At 59.0% G+C, this 14,741-nt stretch overlaps 1 protein-coding gene across 1 annotated transcript in view; it reads left to right on the forward strand.

Moving 5' to 3' along the window:
- Positions 1-260: 260 nt before the first annotated feature.
- Positions 261-14,741, forward strand: part of PGD (phosphogluconate dehydrogenase) — a 47,793-nt gene continuing 33,312 nt past the window's right edge. Inside the window, exon 1 of the mRNA XM_040326426.1 lies at positions 261-379. Coding sequence (XP_040182360.1) covers positions 372-379 — 8 coding nt within the window. The 5' untranslated portion in view covers positions 261-371. The remainder of the gene's footprint in view (positions 380-14,741) is intronic.

Consider the following 14,741-nt stretch of genomic DNA (forward strand, 5'->3'; position numbering starts at 1 on the left):
GGGGCGGTGCCCTGTGTCTGGCCCCTCCCCCGGGCTCTGCTCTTCTTTCTGCTACTCATGCTGGCTCATCATCGCCCCCCCCTCCCTCGCTCCAGCAGTGAAGGGGTGAAACGGCTCAGCTGTTGATTGCTCCGGTCTGATTGGTCGTCCCAGAGCCAGGCGAGCCTACGTCCAACTCTATAGGGTGACGGAGAGCGGCGCCACGCCTACCGTGCGACAACTCTTCCAATGGTGGACGGGGAAGGGGGCGTGACCTCGGGTGGCTTCAGAGGGAGACCTCAGAGTATAGAGTGTGGTTGTGTCACACAGCGAGAGAGCGCGGCGAGAGGAGACATCCGGGCACCGAGACAACGTGACGTCACTGAGGAACCATGGCTGAGTAAGGGGCGGGTACACTGAGGGGGAGATAAGAGGAGAGTGTCGGGTACACTGAGGGGGAGATAAGAGGAGAGTGTCGGGTACACTGAGGGGGGGGAGAGTGTCGGGTACACTGAGGGGGATATCAGGAGAGTGTCGGGTACACTGAGGGGGGGAGAGTGTCGGGTACACTGAGGGGGGGATAAGAGGAGAGTGTCGGGTACACTGAGGGGAGATAAGAGGAGAGTGTCGGGTACACTGAGGGGGAGATAAGAGGAGAGTGTCGGGTACACTGAGGGGGAGATAAGAGGAGAGTGTCGGGTACACTGAGGGGGGAGATAAGAGGAGAGTGTCGGGTACACTGAGGGGGAGATAAGAGGAGAGTGTCGGGTACACTGAGGGGGAGATAAGAGGAGAGTGTCGGGTACACTGAGGGGGGGATAAGAGGAGAGTGTCGGGTACACTGAGGGGGGGATAAGAGGAGAGTGTCGGGTACACTGAGGGGGAGATAAGAGGAGAGTGTCGGGTACACTGAGGGGGAGATAAGAGGAGAGTGTCGGGTACACTGAGGGGAGATAAGAGGAGAGTGTCGGGTACACTGAGGGGAGATAAGAGGAGAGTGTCGGGTACACTGAGGGGAGATAAGAGGAGAGTGTCGGGTACACTGAGGGGAGATAAGAGGAGAGTGTCGGGTACACTGAGGGGAGATAAGAGGAGAGTGTCGGGTACACTGAGGGGGGGATATCAGGAGAGTGTCGGGTACACCGAGGGGGGGATAAGAGGAGAGTGTCGGGTACACTGAGGGGGAGATAAGAGGAGAGTGTCGGGTACACTGAGGGGGAGATAAGAGGAGAGTGTCGGGTACACTGAGGGGGAGATAAGAGGAGAGTGTCGGGTACACTGAGGGGGAGATGAGAGGAGAGTGTCGGGTACACTGAGGGGGATATCAGGAGAGTGTCGGGTACACTGAGGGGGGAGATAAGAGGAGAGTGTCGGGTACACTGAGGGGGAGATAAGAGGAGAGTGTCGGGTACACTGAGGGGGAGATAAGAGGAGAGTGTCGGGTACACTGAGGGGGGAGATAAGAGGAGAGTGTCGGGTACACTGAGGGGGGAGATAAGAGGAGAGTGTCGGGTACACTGAGGGGGGGGGGGGAGAGTGTCGGGTACACTGAGGGGGAGATAAGAGGAGAGTGTCGGGTACACTGAGGGGAGATAAGAGGAGAGTGTCGGGTACACTGAGGGGGGATATCAGGAGAGTGTCGGGTACACTGAGGGGGAGATAAGAGGAGAGTGTCGGGTACACTGAGGGGGGAGATAAGAGGAGAGTGTCGGGTACACTGAGGGGAGATAAGAGGAGAGTGTCGGGTACACTGAGGGGGGATATCAGGAGAGTGTCGGGTACACTGAGGGGGAGATAAGAGGAGAGTGTCGGGTACACTGAGGGGGAGATAAGAGGAGAGTGTCGGGTACACTGAGGGGGAGATAAGAGGAGAGTGTCGGGTACACTGAGGGGGAGATAAGAGGAGAGTGTCGGTACACTGAGGGGAGATAAGAGGAGAGTGTCGGGTACACTGAGGGGGAGATAAGAGGAGAGTGTCGGGTACACTGAGGGGAGATAAGAGGAGAGTGTCGGGTACACTGAGGGGGAGATAAGAGGAGAGTGTCGGGTACACTGAGGGGGAGATAAGAGGAGAGTGTCGGGTACACTGAGGGGGAGATAAGAGGAGAGTGTCGGGTACACTGAGGGGGAGATAAGAGGAGAGTGTCGGGTACACTGAGGGGGAGATAAGAGGAGAGTGTCGGGTACACTGAGGGGGGAGATAAGAGGAGAGTGTCGGGTACACTGAGGGGGGGAGAGTGTCGGGTACACTGAGGGGGGAGATAAGAGGAGAGTGTCGGGTACACTGAGGGGAGATAAGAGGAGAGTGTCGGGTACACTGAGGGGGGATATCAGGAGAGTGTCGGGTACACTGAGGGGGAGATAAGAGGAGAGTGTCGGGTACACTGAGGGGAGATAAGAGGAGAGTGTCGGGTACACTGAGGGGGAGATAAGAGGAGAGTGTCGGGTACACTGAGGGGGAGATAAGAGGAGAGTGTCGGGTACACTGAGGGGGAGATAAGAGGAGAGTGTCGGGTACACTGAGGGGGAGATAAGAGGAGAGTGTCGGTACACTGAGGGGAGATAAGAGGAGAGTGTCGGTACACTGAGGGGAGATAAGAGGAGAGTGTCGGGTACACTGAGGGGGAGATAAGAGGAGAGTGTCGGGTACACTGAGGGGAGATAAGAGGAGAGTGTCGGGTACACTGAGGGGGAGATAAGAGGAGAGTGTCGGGTACACTGAGGGGGAGATAAGAGGAGAGTGTCGGGTACACTGAGGGGAGATAAGAGGAGAGTGTCGGGTACACTGAGGGGGAGATAAGAGGAGAGTGTCGGGTACACTGAGGGGGGAGATAAGAGGAGAGTGTCGGGTACACTGAGGGGGGGAGAGTGTCGGGTACACTGAGGGGGAGATAAGGGGAGAGTGTCGGGTACACTGAGGGGGGGAGAGTGTCGGGTACACTGAGGGGGGGATAAGAGGAGAGTGTCGGGTACACTGAGGGGGGAGATAAGAGGAGAGTGTCGGGTACACTGAGGGGGGAGATAAGAGGAGAGTGTCGGGTACACTGAGGGGGGAGATAAGAGGAGAGTGTCGGGGACACTGAGGGGGGAGATAAGAGGAGAGTGTCGGGTACACTGAGGGGGAGATAAGAGGAGAGTGTCGGGTACACTGAGGGGGAGATAAGAGGAGAGTGTCGGGTACACTGAGGGGGAGATAAGAGGAGAGTGTCGGGTACACTGAGGGGGAGATAAGAGGAGAGTGTCGGGTACACTGAGGGGGAGATGAGAGGAGAGTGTCGGGTACACTGAGGGGGGATAGCGGGAGAGTGTCGGGTACACTGAGGGGGAGATAAGAGGAGAGTGTCGGGTACATTGAGGGGGAGATAAGAGGAGAGTGTCGGGTACACTGAGGGGGAGATATCGGGAGAGTGTCGGGTACACTGAGGGGAGATATCGGGAGAGTGTCGGGTACACTGAGGGGGAGATAAGAGGAGAGTGTCGGGTACACTGAGGGGGGAGATAAGAGGAGAGTGTCGGGTACACTGAGGGGGGAGATAAGAGGAGAGTGTCGGGTACACTGAGGGGGAGATAAGAGGAGAGTGTCGGGTACACTGAGGGGGAGATAAGAGGAGAGTGTCGGGTACACTGAGGGGGAGATAAGAGGAGAGTGTCGGGTACACTGAGGGGGGGATAAGAGGAGAGTGTCGGGTACACTGAGGGGGAGATAAGAGGAGAGTGTCGGGTACACTGAGGGGGGAGATAAGAGGAGAGTGTCGGGTACACTGAGGGGAGATAAGGGGAGAGTGTCGGGTACACTGAGGGGAGATAAGAGGAGAGTGTCGGGTACACTGAGGGGGAGATATCAGGAGAGTGTCGGGTACACTGAGGGGAGATAAGAGGAGAGTGTTGGGTACACTGAGGGGGGAGATAAGAGGAGAGTGTCGGGTACACTGAGGGGAGATAAGAGGAGAGTGTCGGGTACACCGAGGGGGAGATAAGAGGAGAGTGTCGGGTACACTGAGGGGGAGATAAGAGGAGAGTGTCGGGTACACTGAGGGGGAGATAAGAGGAGAGTGTCGGGTACACCGAGGGGGAGATAAGAGGAGAGTGTCGGGTACACTGAGGGGGGAGATAAGAGGAGAGTGTCGGGTACACTGAGGGGGGAGATAAGAGGAGAGTGTCGGGTACACTGAGGGGGGAGATAAGGGGAGAGTGTCGGGTACACTGAGGGGGAGATAAGGGGAGAGTGTCGGGTACACCGAGGGGGGATAGCGGGAGAGTGTCGGGTACACCGAGGGGGGATAGCGGGAGAGTGTCGGGTACACCGAGGGGGGATAGCGGGAGAGTGTCGGGTACACCGAGGGGGAGATAAGAGGAGAGTGTCGGGGACACCGAGGGGGGGTAGCGGGAGAGTGTCGGGGACACCGAGGGGGGGATAGTGGGAGAGTGTCGGGGACACCGAGGGGGAGATAGCGGGAGAGTGTCGGGGACACCGAGGGGGGGGTAGCGGGAGAGTGTCGGGTACACCGAGGGGGGGGATAAGAGGAGAGTGTCGGGTACACTGAGGGGGGGATAAGAGGAGAGTGTCGGGTACACTGAGGGGGGGATAAGAGGAGAGTGTCGGGTACACTGAGGGGAGATAAGAGGAGAGTGTCGGGTACACTGAGGGGAGATAAGAGGAGAGTGTCGGGTTCACTGAGGGGGGAGATAAGAGGAGAGTGTCGGGTACACTGAGGGGAGATAAGAGGAGAGTATCGGGTACACTGAGGGGGAGATAAGAGGAGAGTGTCGGGTACACCGAGGGGGGGATAGCGGGAGAGTGTCGGTACACTGAGGGGAGATAAGAGGAGAGTGTCGGGTACACCGAGGGGGGATAGCGGGAGAGTGTCGGGTACACCGAGGGGGGATAGCGGGAGAGTGTCGGGTACATCGAGGGGGGATAGCGGGAGAGTGTCGGGTACACCGAGGGGGGATAGCGGGAGAGTGTCGGGTACACCGAGGGGGGGGGTAGCGGGAGAGTGTCGGGTACACCGAGGGGGGGGTAGCGGGAGAGTGTCGGGTACAGCGAGGGGGGGATAGCGGGAGAGTGTCGGGGACACCGAGGGGGAGATAGCGGGAGAGTGTCGGGTACAGCGAGGGGGGGATAGCGGGAGAGTGTCGGGGACACCGAGGGGGGGGGGGTGGGGGGAGAGTGTCGGGGACACCGAGGGGGAGATAGCGGGAGAGTGTCGGGTACAGCGAGGGGGGGATAGCGGGAGAGTGTCGGGGACACCGAGGGGGAGATAGCGGGAGAGTGTCGGGTACAGCGAGGGGGGGATAGCGGGAGAGTGTCGGGGACACCGAGGGGGAGATAGCGGGAGAGTGTCGGGTACAGCGAGGGGGGGATAGCGGGAGAGTGTCGGGTACACCGAGGGGGGGGATAAGAGGAGAGTGTCGGGTACACTGAGGGGGGGATAAGAGGAGAGTGTCGGGTACACTGAGGGGGGGATAAGAGGAGAGTGTCGGGTACACTGAGGGGGGGATAAGAGGAGAGTGTCGGGTACACTGAGGGGGGGATAAGGGGAGAGTGTCGGGTACACTGAGGGGGGGAGAGTGTCGGGTACACTGAGGGGGGGATAAGAGGAGAGTGTCGGGTACACTGAGGGGGGGATAAGAGGAGAGTGTCGGGTACACTGAGGGGGGGGAGAGTGTCGGGTACACTGAGGGGGGGGATAAGAGGAGAGTGTCGGGTACACCGAGGGGGGGATAGCGGGAGAGTGTCGGGTACACCGAGGGGGGGATAGCGGGAGAGTGTCGGGTACACCGAGGGGGGGATAGCGGGAGAGTGTCGGGTACACTGAGGGGGGGATAAGAGGAGAGTGTCGGGTACACTGAGGGGGGGATAAGAGGAGAGTGTCGGGTACACTGAGGGGGAGATAAGAGGAGAGTGTCGGGTACACTGAGGGGGGGATAAGAGGAGAGTGTCGGGTACACTGAGGGGGAGATAAGAGGAGAGTGTCGGGTACACTGAGGGGGGGATAAGAGGAGAGTGTCGGGTACACTGGGGGGGGATAAGAGGAGAGTGTCGGGTACACTGAGGGGGGGATAAGAGGAGAGTGTCGGGTACACTGGGGGGGGGGGGGGGGGAGTGTCGGGTACACCGAGGGGGAGATAAGAGGAGAGTGTCGGGTACACCGAGGGGGGGGGGAGTGTCGGGTACACCGAGGGGGGGAGAGTGTCGGGTACACTGTCCCTGTCATGGGAAGGAGAGAGATTGTTTTCTCAGGAATCTATTAGTCATTCTGTCACAACAATAGATAAATATAAAGGAACCTCCATGATTGGCTGAGGAACTCTCTGTGTTCAATACTTCCTCCACCCAAAGCATTCATGTTTCCATTTATTTTATTATTTCTTAGTTTTTTTTGCACACTTTAAAAAAATAAAAAATCCTAGCTGGAGATGACAGCTTGTCATGTGACGGGAATCTTCCAATGGGAATGCCTGTTCTGGTGACAGCGGTGTAGGAGGGGATTTCCCCCACTTCCTGTTATGTCTCAGGCACAGGAAGTGATGACAAATTTTTACAAGGGAGCAAAGACCGTGAACAAACCTGATTTGTTTTTTAGCAGTCCCATCAGAATACAAGGCGACCTCCACAGCTGTGGGTTAGAAGAGGGGTCTCCCAACTATGGGCCACATCCGGCCCACTGCAAGATTGTAATCAGGCTGCCGCTACTATGGTGCGATGAGAGGGGGCTCTGATATTAAAGTGGGGTCTAAACGGAAAGGGGGACTGAGATGAGGGGGGTGTCTGATATGAAAGGTGGGCTGGGGGTGGATGGTTTGATGTGAAAGAGGGGGGGTACTGATATGAAAGGGGGACTGTGATGGAAAGTGGCGGGGGGGGGGGGGGTATTGATGTGAAAGGTGGACTGTGATGGAAAGTGGCGGGGGGGGGGGGGTATTGATATGAAAGGGGGACTGTGATGGAAAGTGGCGGGGGGGGGGGGGGTTCTGATGTGAAAGGTGGACTGTTATGGAGGGGGTGGGGCTCTGATGTAAACCAGGGACTGTAATGGAAAGGTGGGGGTTCTGATGTGAAAGGGGGAACTGTGGGGGGCTGGTCTGATGTGAAAGGGGGACTGTGGGGGGCTGGTCTGATGTGAAAGGGGGACTGTGGGGGGGGGGGGCTGGTCTGATGTGAAAGGGGGACTGTGATGGGGGGCTGGTCTGATGTGAAAGGGGGACTGGTCTCATGTGAAAGGGGGACTGTGATGGGGGGCTGGTCTGATGTGTAAGGGGGACTGTGATGGGGGGGCTGGTCAGATGTGAAAGGGGGACTGTGGGGGGCTGGTCTGATGTGAAAGGGGGACTGTGGGGGGGGGCTGGTCTGATGTGAAAGGGGGACTGTGATGGGGGGCTGGTCTGATGTGAAAGGGGGACTGGTCTGATGTGAAAGGGGGACTGTGATGGGGGGCTGGTCTGATGTGAAAGGGGGACTGGTCTGATGTGAAAGGGGGACTGTGAAGGGGGGGGGGGCTGGTCTGATGTGAAAGGGGGACTGTGAAGGGGGGGGGCTGGTCTGATGTGAAAGGGGGACTGTGAAGGGGGGGGACTGGTCTGATGTGAAAGGGGGACTGTGAAGGGGGGGGGCTGGTCTGATGTGAAAGGGGGACTGTGAAGGGGGGGGGCTGGTCTGATGTGAAAGGGGGACTGTGAAGGGGGGGGGGGGCTGGTCTGATGTGAAAGGGGGACTGTGAAGGGGGGGGGCTGGTCTGATGTGAAAGGGGGACTGTGAAGGGGGGGGGCTGGTCTGATGTGAAAGGGGGACTGTGAAGGGGGGGGGGCTGGTCTGATGTGAAAGGGGGACTGCGATGGGGGGGCTGGTCTGATGTGTAAGGGGGACTGCTGGTCTGATGTGAAAGGGGGACTGCGATGGGGGGGGGCTGGTCTGATGTGAAAGGGGGACTGCGATGGGGGGGCTGGTCTGATGTGAAAGGACTGTGATGGGGGGGGCTGGTCTGATGTGAAAGGGGGACTGTAATGGGGGGGCTGGTCTGATGTGAAAGGGGGACTGCGATGGGGTGGGGGGGTGCTGGTCTGATGTGAAAGGGGGACTGCGATGGGGGGGGGGCTGGTCTGATGTGAAAGGGGGACTGCGATGGGGGGGGCTGGTCTGATGTGTAAGGGGGACTGCGATGGGGGGGGGGCTGGTCTGATGTGAAAGGGGGACTGTGATGGGGGGGCTGGTCTGATGTGAAAGGGGGACTGTGATGGGGGGGGCTGGTCTGATGTGAAAGGGGGACTGTGATGGGGGGGGCTGGTCTGATGTGAAAGGGGGTCTGCGATGGGGGGGGGCTGGTCTGATGTGAAAGGGGGACTGTGATGGGGGGGCTGGTCTGATGTGAAAGGGGGACTGTGATGGGGGGGGGGGGGCTGGTCTGATGTGAAAGGGGGACTGCGATGGGGGGGCTGGTCTGATGTGTAAGGGGGACTGCGATGGGGGGGCTGGTCTGATGTGAAAGGGGGACTGTGATGGGGGGGGCTGGTCTGATGTGAAAGGGGGACTGTGATGGGGGGGGGGCTGGTCTGATGTGAAAGGGGGACTGTGATGGGGGGGGGGGCTGGTCTGATGTGAAAGGGGGACTGTGATGGGGGGGGGGGGCTGGTCTGATGTGAAAGGGGGTCTGCGATGGGGGGGGGGCTGGTCTGATGTGAAAGGGGGACTGTGATGGGGGGGGGGGCTGGTCTGATGTGAAAGGGGGACTGTGATGGGGGGGGGGGCTGGTCTGATGTGAAAGGGGGACTGCGATGGGGGGGGCTGGTCTGATGTGTAAGGGGGACTGCGATGGGGGGGCTGGTCTGATGTGAAAGGGGGACTGTGATGGGGGGGGCTGGTCTGATGTGAAAGGGGGACTGTGATGGGGGGGGCTGGTCTGATGTGAAAGGGGGTCTGCGATGGGGGGGGGCTGGTCTGATGTGAAAGGGGGACTGTGATGGGGGGGGCTGGTCTGATGTGAAAGGGGGTCTGCGATGGGGGGGGGGCTGGTCTGATGTGTAAGGGGGACTGCGATGGGGGGGCTGGTCTGATGTGAAAGGGGGACTGTGATGGGGGGGGCTGGTCTGATGTGAAAGGGGGTCTGCGATGGGGGGGGCTGGTCTGATGTGAAAGGGGGTCTGCGATGGGGGGGGGCTGGTCTGATGTGTAAGGGGGACTGCTGCGATGGGGGGGGGCTGGTCTGATGTGAAAGGGGGACTGTGATGGGGGGGCTGGTCTGATGTGAAAGGGGGACTGTGATGGGGGGGCTGGTCTGATGTGAAAGGACTGCGATGGGGGGGGCTGGTCTGATGTGAAAGAGGGACTGTGATGATGGGGGGGCTGGTCTGATGTGAAAGGACTGCGATGGGGGGGGCTGGTCTGATGTGAAAGGACTGCGATGGGGGGGCTGGTCTGATGTGAAAGGGGGACTGTGATGATGGGGGGGGGGGCTGGTCTGATGTGAAAGGGGGACTGCGATGGGGGGGGGCTGGTCTGATGTGAAAGGGGGACTGCGATGGGGGGGGGCTGGTCTGATGTGAAAGGGGGACTGTGATGGGGGGGGGGGACTGCGATGGGGGGGGGGGACTGCGATGGGGGGGGGGCTGGTCTGATGTGAAAGGGGGACTGCGATGGGGGGGGGGCTGGTCTGATGTGAAAGGGGGACTGTGATGGGGGGGGGGGGGACTGTGATGATGGGGGGCTGGTCTGATGTGAAAGGGGGACTGTGATGGAGAGGTCAGGGGCCAGTGTTTTGGGGACAGTAGTTGGATTGTCACACGGAAGTCCGTAATCCTGGATAGTAATCGGATCAGACGGATTATGTAGCCGATGTTTATTTTTGTATCCATTGATGCTCTGAGGTCATAGTAGGAAGGAGGACACGGCAAGTAAAAGGCTGGAGCCCAGGACACCCCGTGATCCTTGATGGAGCGTAGTTTGGTAGAGTGGACAAGGCAGGTCATGTGACTGTCATGGTGGAACAGTGGCTCAGTGTTGTACCCCCCCCTCCCCTTCCCCCGTACTAATGCAGCTTGATGAGTTTCATGACTCGCAATGGGGAAGAAGGAAATCTGGAGGCAGTTCTGTAGTCTGGGTGTGGTGTGTGTGTTATATATGTGGTGTGTGTTATAATGTGGTGTGTGTTATATGTGGTGTGTGTTATATGTGGTGTGTTTTATATGTGGTGTGTGCTATAAAACCTGAACTCCCAGCTTTGGATTGTATTGCAGATTTTGGTTCAGCTTGGACCAATGTGAGCGTGAAAGTTCTATACCTGTGGAAGCGGAGAATCTCTGTAGTTGTGCCCATTATGAGGGGTTCCCTCCATCCCTGTGCTTAGTGTCTGGGTCTGTACACCCGTTGTGCCCATTATGAGGGTTCCCACCATCCCTGTGCTGAGTTCCCGGGTCTGTACACCCGTTGTGCCCATTATGAGGGGTTCCCACCATCCCTGTGCTGAGTTCCCGGGTCTGTACACCCGTTGTGCCCATTATGAGGGGTTCCCACCATCCCTGTGCTTAGTGTCTGGGTCTGTACACCCGCTGTGCCCATCATGAGGGGTTCCCACCATCCCTGTGCTGAGTTCCCGGGTCTGTACACCCGCTGTGCCCATTATGAGGGGGTCCCACCATCCCTGTGCTTAGTGTCTGGGTCTGTACACCCGCTGTGCCCATTATGAGGGGGTCCCACCATCCCTGTGCTTAGTGTCTGGGTCTGTACACCCGCTGTGCCCATTATGAGGGGTTCCCACCATCCCTGTGCTGAGTTCCCGGGTCTGTACACCCGCTGTGCTCATTATGAGGAGTTCCCACCATCCCTGTGCTGAGTTCCCGGGTCTGTACACCCGTTGTGCCCATTATGAGGGGTTCCCACCATCCCTGTGCTGAGTTCCCGGGTCTGTACACCCGTTGTGCCCATTATGAGGGGTTCCCACCATCCCTGTGCTGAGTCTCCGGGTCTGTACACCCGCTGTGCCCATTATGAGGGGTTCCCACCATCCCCGTGCTGAGTTCCCAGGTCTGTACACCTGCTGTGCCCATTATGAGGGGTTCCCACCATCCCTGTGCTGAGTTCCCGGGTCTGTACACCTGCTGTGCCCATTATGAGGGGTTCCCACCATCCCTGTGCTTAGTGTCTGGGTCTGTACACCTGTTGTGCCCATTATGAGGGGTTCCCACCATCCCTGTGCTGAGTTCCCGGGTCTGTACACCCGCTGTGCCCATTATGAGGGGTTCCCACCATCCCTGTGCTGAGTTCCCGGGTCTGTACAGTGTACACCCGCTGTGCCCATTATGAGGGGTTCCCACCATCCCTGTGCTGAGTCTCCGGGTCTGTACACCCGCTGTGCCCATTATGAGGGGTTCCCACCATCCCTGTGCTGAGTTCCCGGGTCTGTGCACCCGCTGTGCCCATTATGAGGGGGTCCCACCATCCCTGTGCTTAGTGTCTGGGTCTGTACACCCGCTGTGCCCATTATGAGGGGGTCCCACCATCCCTGTGCTTAGTGTCTGGGTCTGTACACCTGTTGTGCCCATTATGAGGGGTTCCCACAATCCTTGTGCTGAGTTCCCGGGTCTGTACACCTGTTGTGCCCATTATGAGGGGTTCCCACAATCCTTGTGCTGAGTTCCCGGGTCTGTACACCTGCTGTGCCCATTATGAGGGGTTCCCACCATCCCTGTGCTGAGTTCCCGGGTCTGTACACCCGCTGTGCCCATTATGAGGGGTTCCCACCATCCCTGTGCTGAGTTCCTGGGTCTGTACACCTGATGTGCCCATTATGAGGGGTTCCCACCATCCCTGTGCTGAGTTCCCGGGTCTGTACACCCGCTGTGCCCATTATGAGGGGTTCTCACCATGCCTGTTCTGAGTTCCCAGGTCTGTACACCCACTGTGCCCATTATGAGGGGTTCCCTCCATCCCTGTGCTGAGTTCCCGGGTCTGTACACCTGTTGTGCCCATTATGAGGGGTTCCCACAATCCTTGTGCTGAGTTCCCGGGTCTGTACACCTGCTGTGCCCATTATGAGGGGTTCCCACCATCCCTGTGCTGAGTTCCCGGGTCTGTACACCCGCTGTGCCCATTATGAGGGGTTCCCACCATCCCTGTGCTGAGTTCCTGGGTCTGTACACCTGATGTGCCCAGTATGAGGGGTTCCCACCATCCCTGTGCTGAGTTCCCGGGTCTGTACACCCGCTGTGCCCATTATGAGGGGTTCCCACCATGCCTGTTCTGAGTTCCCAGGTCTGTACACCCACTGTGCCCATTATGAGGGGTTCCCTCCATCCCTGTGCTGAGTTCCCGGGTCTGTACACCTGCTGTGCCCATTATGAGGGGTTCCCACCATCCCTGTGCTGAGTTCCCGGGTCTGTACACCCGCTGTGCCCATTATGAGGGGTTCCCACCATCCCTGTGCTGAGTTCCCGGGTCTGTACACCCACTGTGCCCATTATGAGGGGTTCCCACCATCCCTGTGCTGAGTTCCCGGGTCTGTACACCTGCTGTGCCCATTATGAGGGGTTCCCACCATCCCTGTGCTGAGTTCCCGGGTCTGTACACCCGCTGTGCCCATTATGAGGGGTTCCCACCATCCCTGTGCTTAGTGTCTGTGTCTGTACACCCGCTGTGCCCATTATGAGGGGTTCCCACCGTCCCTGTGCTGAGTCTCCGGGTCTGTACACCCGCTGTGCCCATTATGAGGGGTTCCCACCATCCCTGTGCTGAGTCTCCGGGTCTGTACACCCGCTGTGCCCATTATGAGGGGTTCCCACCATCCCTGTGCTGAGTTCTCGGGTCTGTACCCCCGCTGTGCGCCATTATGAGGGGTTCCCACCATCCCCGTGCTGAGTTCCCAGGTCTGTACACCCGCTGTGTCCATTATGAGGGGTTCCCACCATCCCTGTGCTGAGTTCCCGGGTCTGTACACCTGCTGTGCCCATTATGAGGGGTTCTCACCATCCCTGTGCTGAGTCTCCGGGTCTGTACACCCGCTGTGCCCATTATGAGGGGTTCCCACCATCCCCGTGCTGAGTTCCCGGGTCTGTACACCTGCTGTGCCCATTATGAGGGGCTCCCACCATCCCTGTGCTGAGTTCCCGGGTCTGTACACCTGCTGTGCCCATTATGAGGGGTTCCCTCCATCCCTGTGCCGAGTCTGTACACCTGCTGTGCCCATTATGAGGGGTTCCCACCATCCCTGTGCTGAGTTCCCGGGTCTGTACACCCGCTGTGCCCATTATGAGGGGTTCCCACCGTCCCTGTGCTGAGTTCCCGGGTCTGTACACCCGCTGTGCCCATTATGAGGGGTTCCCACCATCCCTGTGCTGAGTTCCCGGGTCTGTACACCTGCTGTGCCCATTATGAAGGGTTCCCACCATCCCTGTGCTGAGTTCCCGGGTCTGTACACCTGCTGTGCCCATTATGAGGGGTTCCCACCATCCCTGTGCTGAGTTCCTGGGTCTGTACACCCGCTGTGCCCATTATGAGGGGTTCCCACCATCCCTGTGCTGAGTTCCTGGGTCTGTGCCCATTATGAGGGGTTCCCACCATCCCTGTGCTGAGTTCCCGGGTCTGTACCCCCGCTGTGCCCGTTATGAGGGGTTCCCTCCATCCCTGTGCTGAGTCTGTACACCTGCTGTGCCCATTATGAGGGGTTCCCACCATCCCTGTGCTGAGTTCCCGGGTCTGTGCACCCGCTGTGCCCATTATGAGGGGTTCCCACCATCCCTGTGCTGAGTTCCCGGGTCTGTGCACCCGCTGTGCCCATTATGAGGGGTTCCCACCATCCCTGTGCTGAGTTCCCGGGTCTGTACACCTGCTGTGCCCATTATGAGGGGTTCCCACCATCCCTGTGCTGAGTTCCCGGGTCTGTACACCTGCTGTGCCCATTATGAGGGGTTCCCACCATCCCTGTGCTGAGTTCCCGGGTCTGTACACCCGCTGTGCCCATTATGAGGGGTTCCCACCATCCCTGTGCTGAGTTCCTGGGTCTGTGCCCATTATGAGGGGTTCCCACCATCCCTGTGCTGAGTTCCCGGGTCTGTACCCCCGCTGTGCCCGTTATGAGGGGTTCCCTCCATCCCTGTGCTGAGTCTGTACACCTGCTGTGCCCATTATGAGGGGTTCCCTCCATCCCTGTGCTGAGTTCCCGGGTCTCTACACCTGCTGAGGAGTTCCCACCATCCCTGTGCTGAGTTCCCGGGTCTGTACACCCGCTGTGCCCATTATGAAGGGTTCCCACCATCCCTGTGCTGAGTTCCTGGGTCTGTACACCTGCTGTGCCCATTATGAGGGGTTCCCACCATCCCTGTGCTTAGTGTCTGGGTCTGTACACCTGTTGTGCCCATTATGAGGGGTTCCCACCATCCCTGTGCCGAGTTCCCAGGTCTGTACACCAGTTGTGCCCATTATGAGGGGTTCCCACCATCCCTGTGCTGAGTTCCTGGCTCTGTACACCCGCTGTGCCCATTATGAGGGGTTCCCACCGTCCCTGTGCTGAGTCTCCGGGTCTGTACACCTGCTGTGCCCATTATGAGGGGTTCCCACCATCCCTGTGCTGAGTCTCCGGGTCTGTACACCCGCTGTGCCCATTATGAGGGGTTCCCACCATCCCTGTGCTGAGTTCCTGGCTCTGTACACCCGCTGTGCCCATTATGAGGGGTTCCCACCATCCTTGTCCTGTGTGGAACGCTCTCCTCGGGGGGGGGGGGGGTCCTGTGTGGAACGCTCTCCTCGGGGGGGGGGGGGGGTCCTGTGTGGAACG

Source organism: Rana temporaria, chromosome 10, assembly GCF_905171775.1.
Source record: "Rana temporaria chromosome 10, aRanTem1.1, whole genome shotgun sequence".
Classification (NCBI taxonomy): domain Eukaryota; kingdom Metazoa; phylum Chordata; class Amphibia; order Anura; family Ranidae; genus Rana; species Rana temporaria.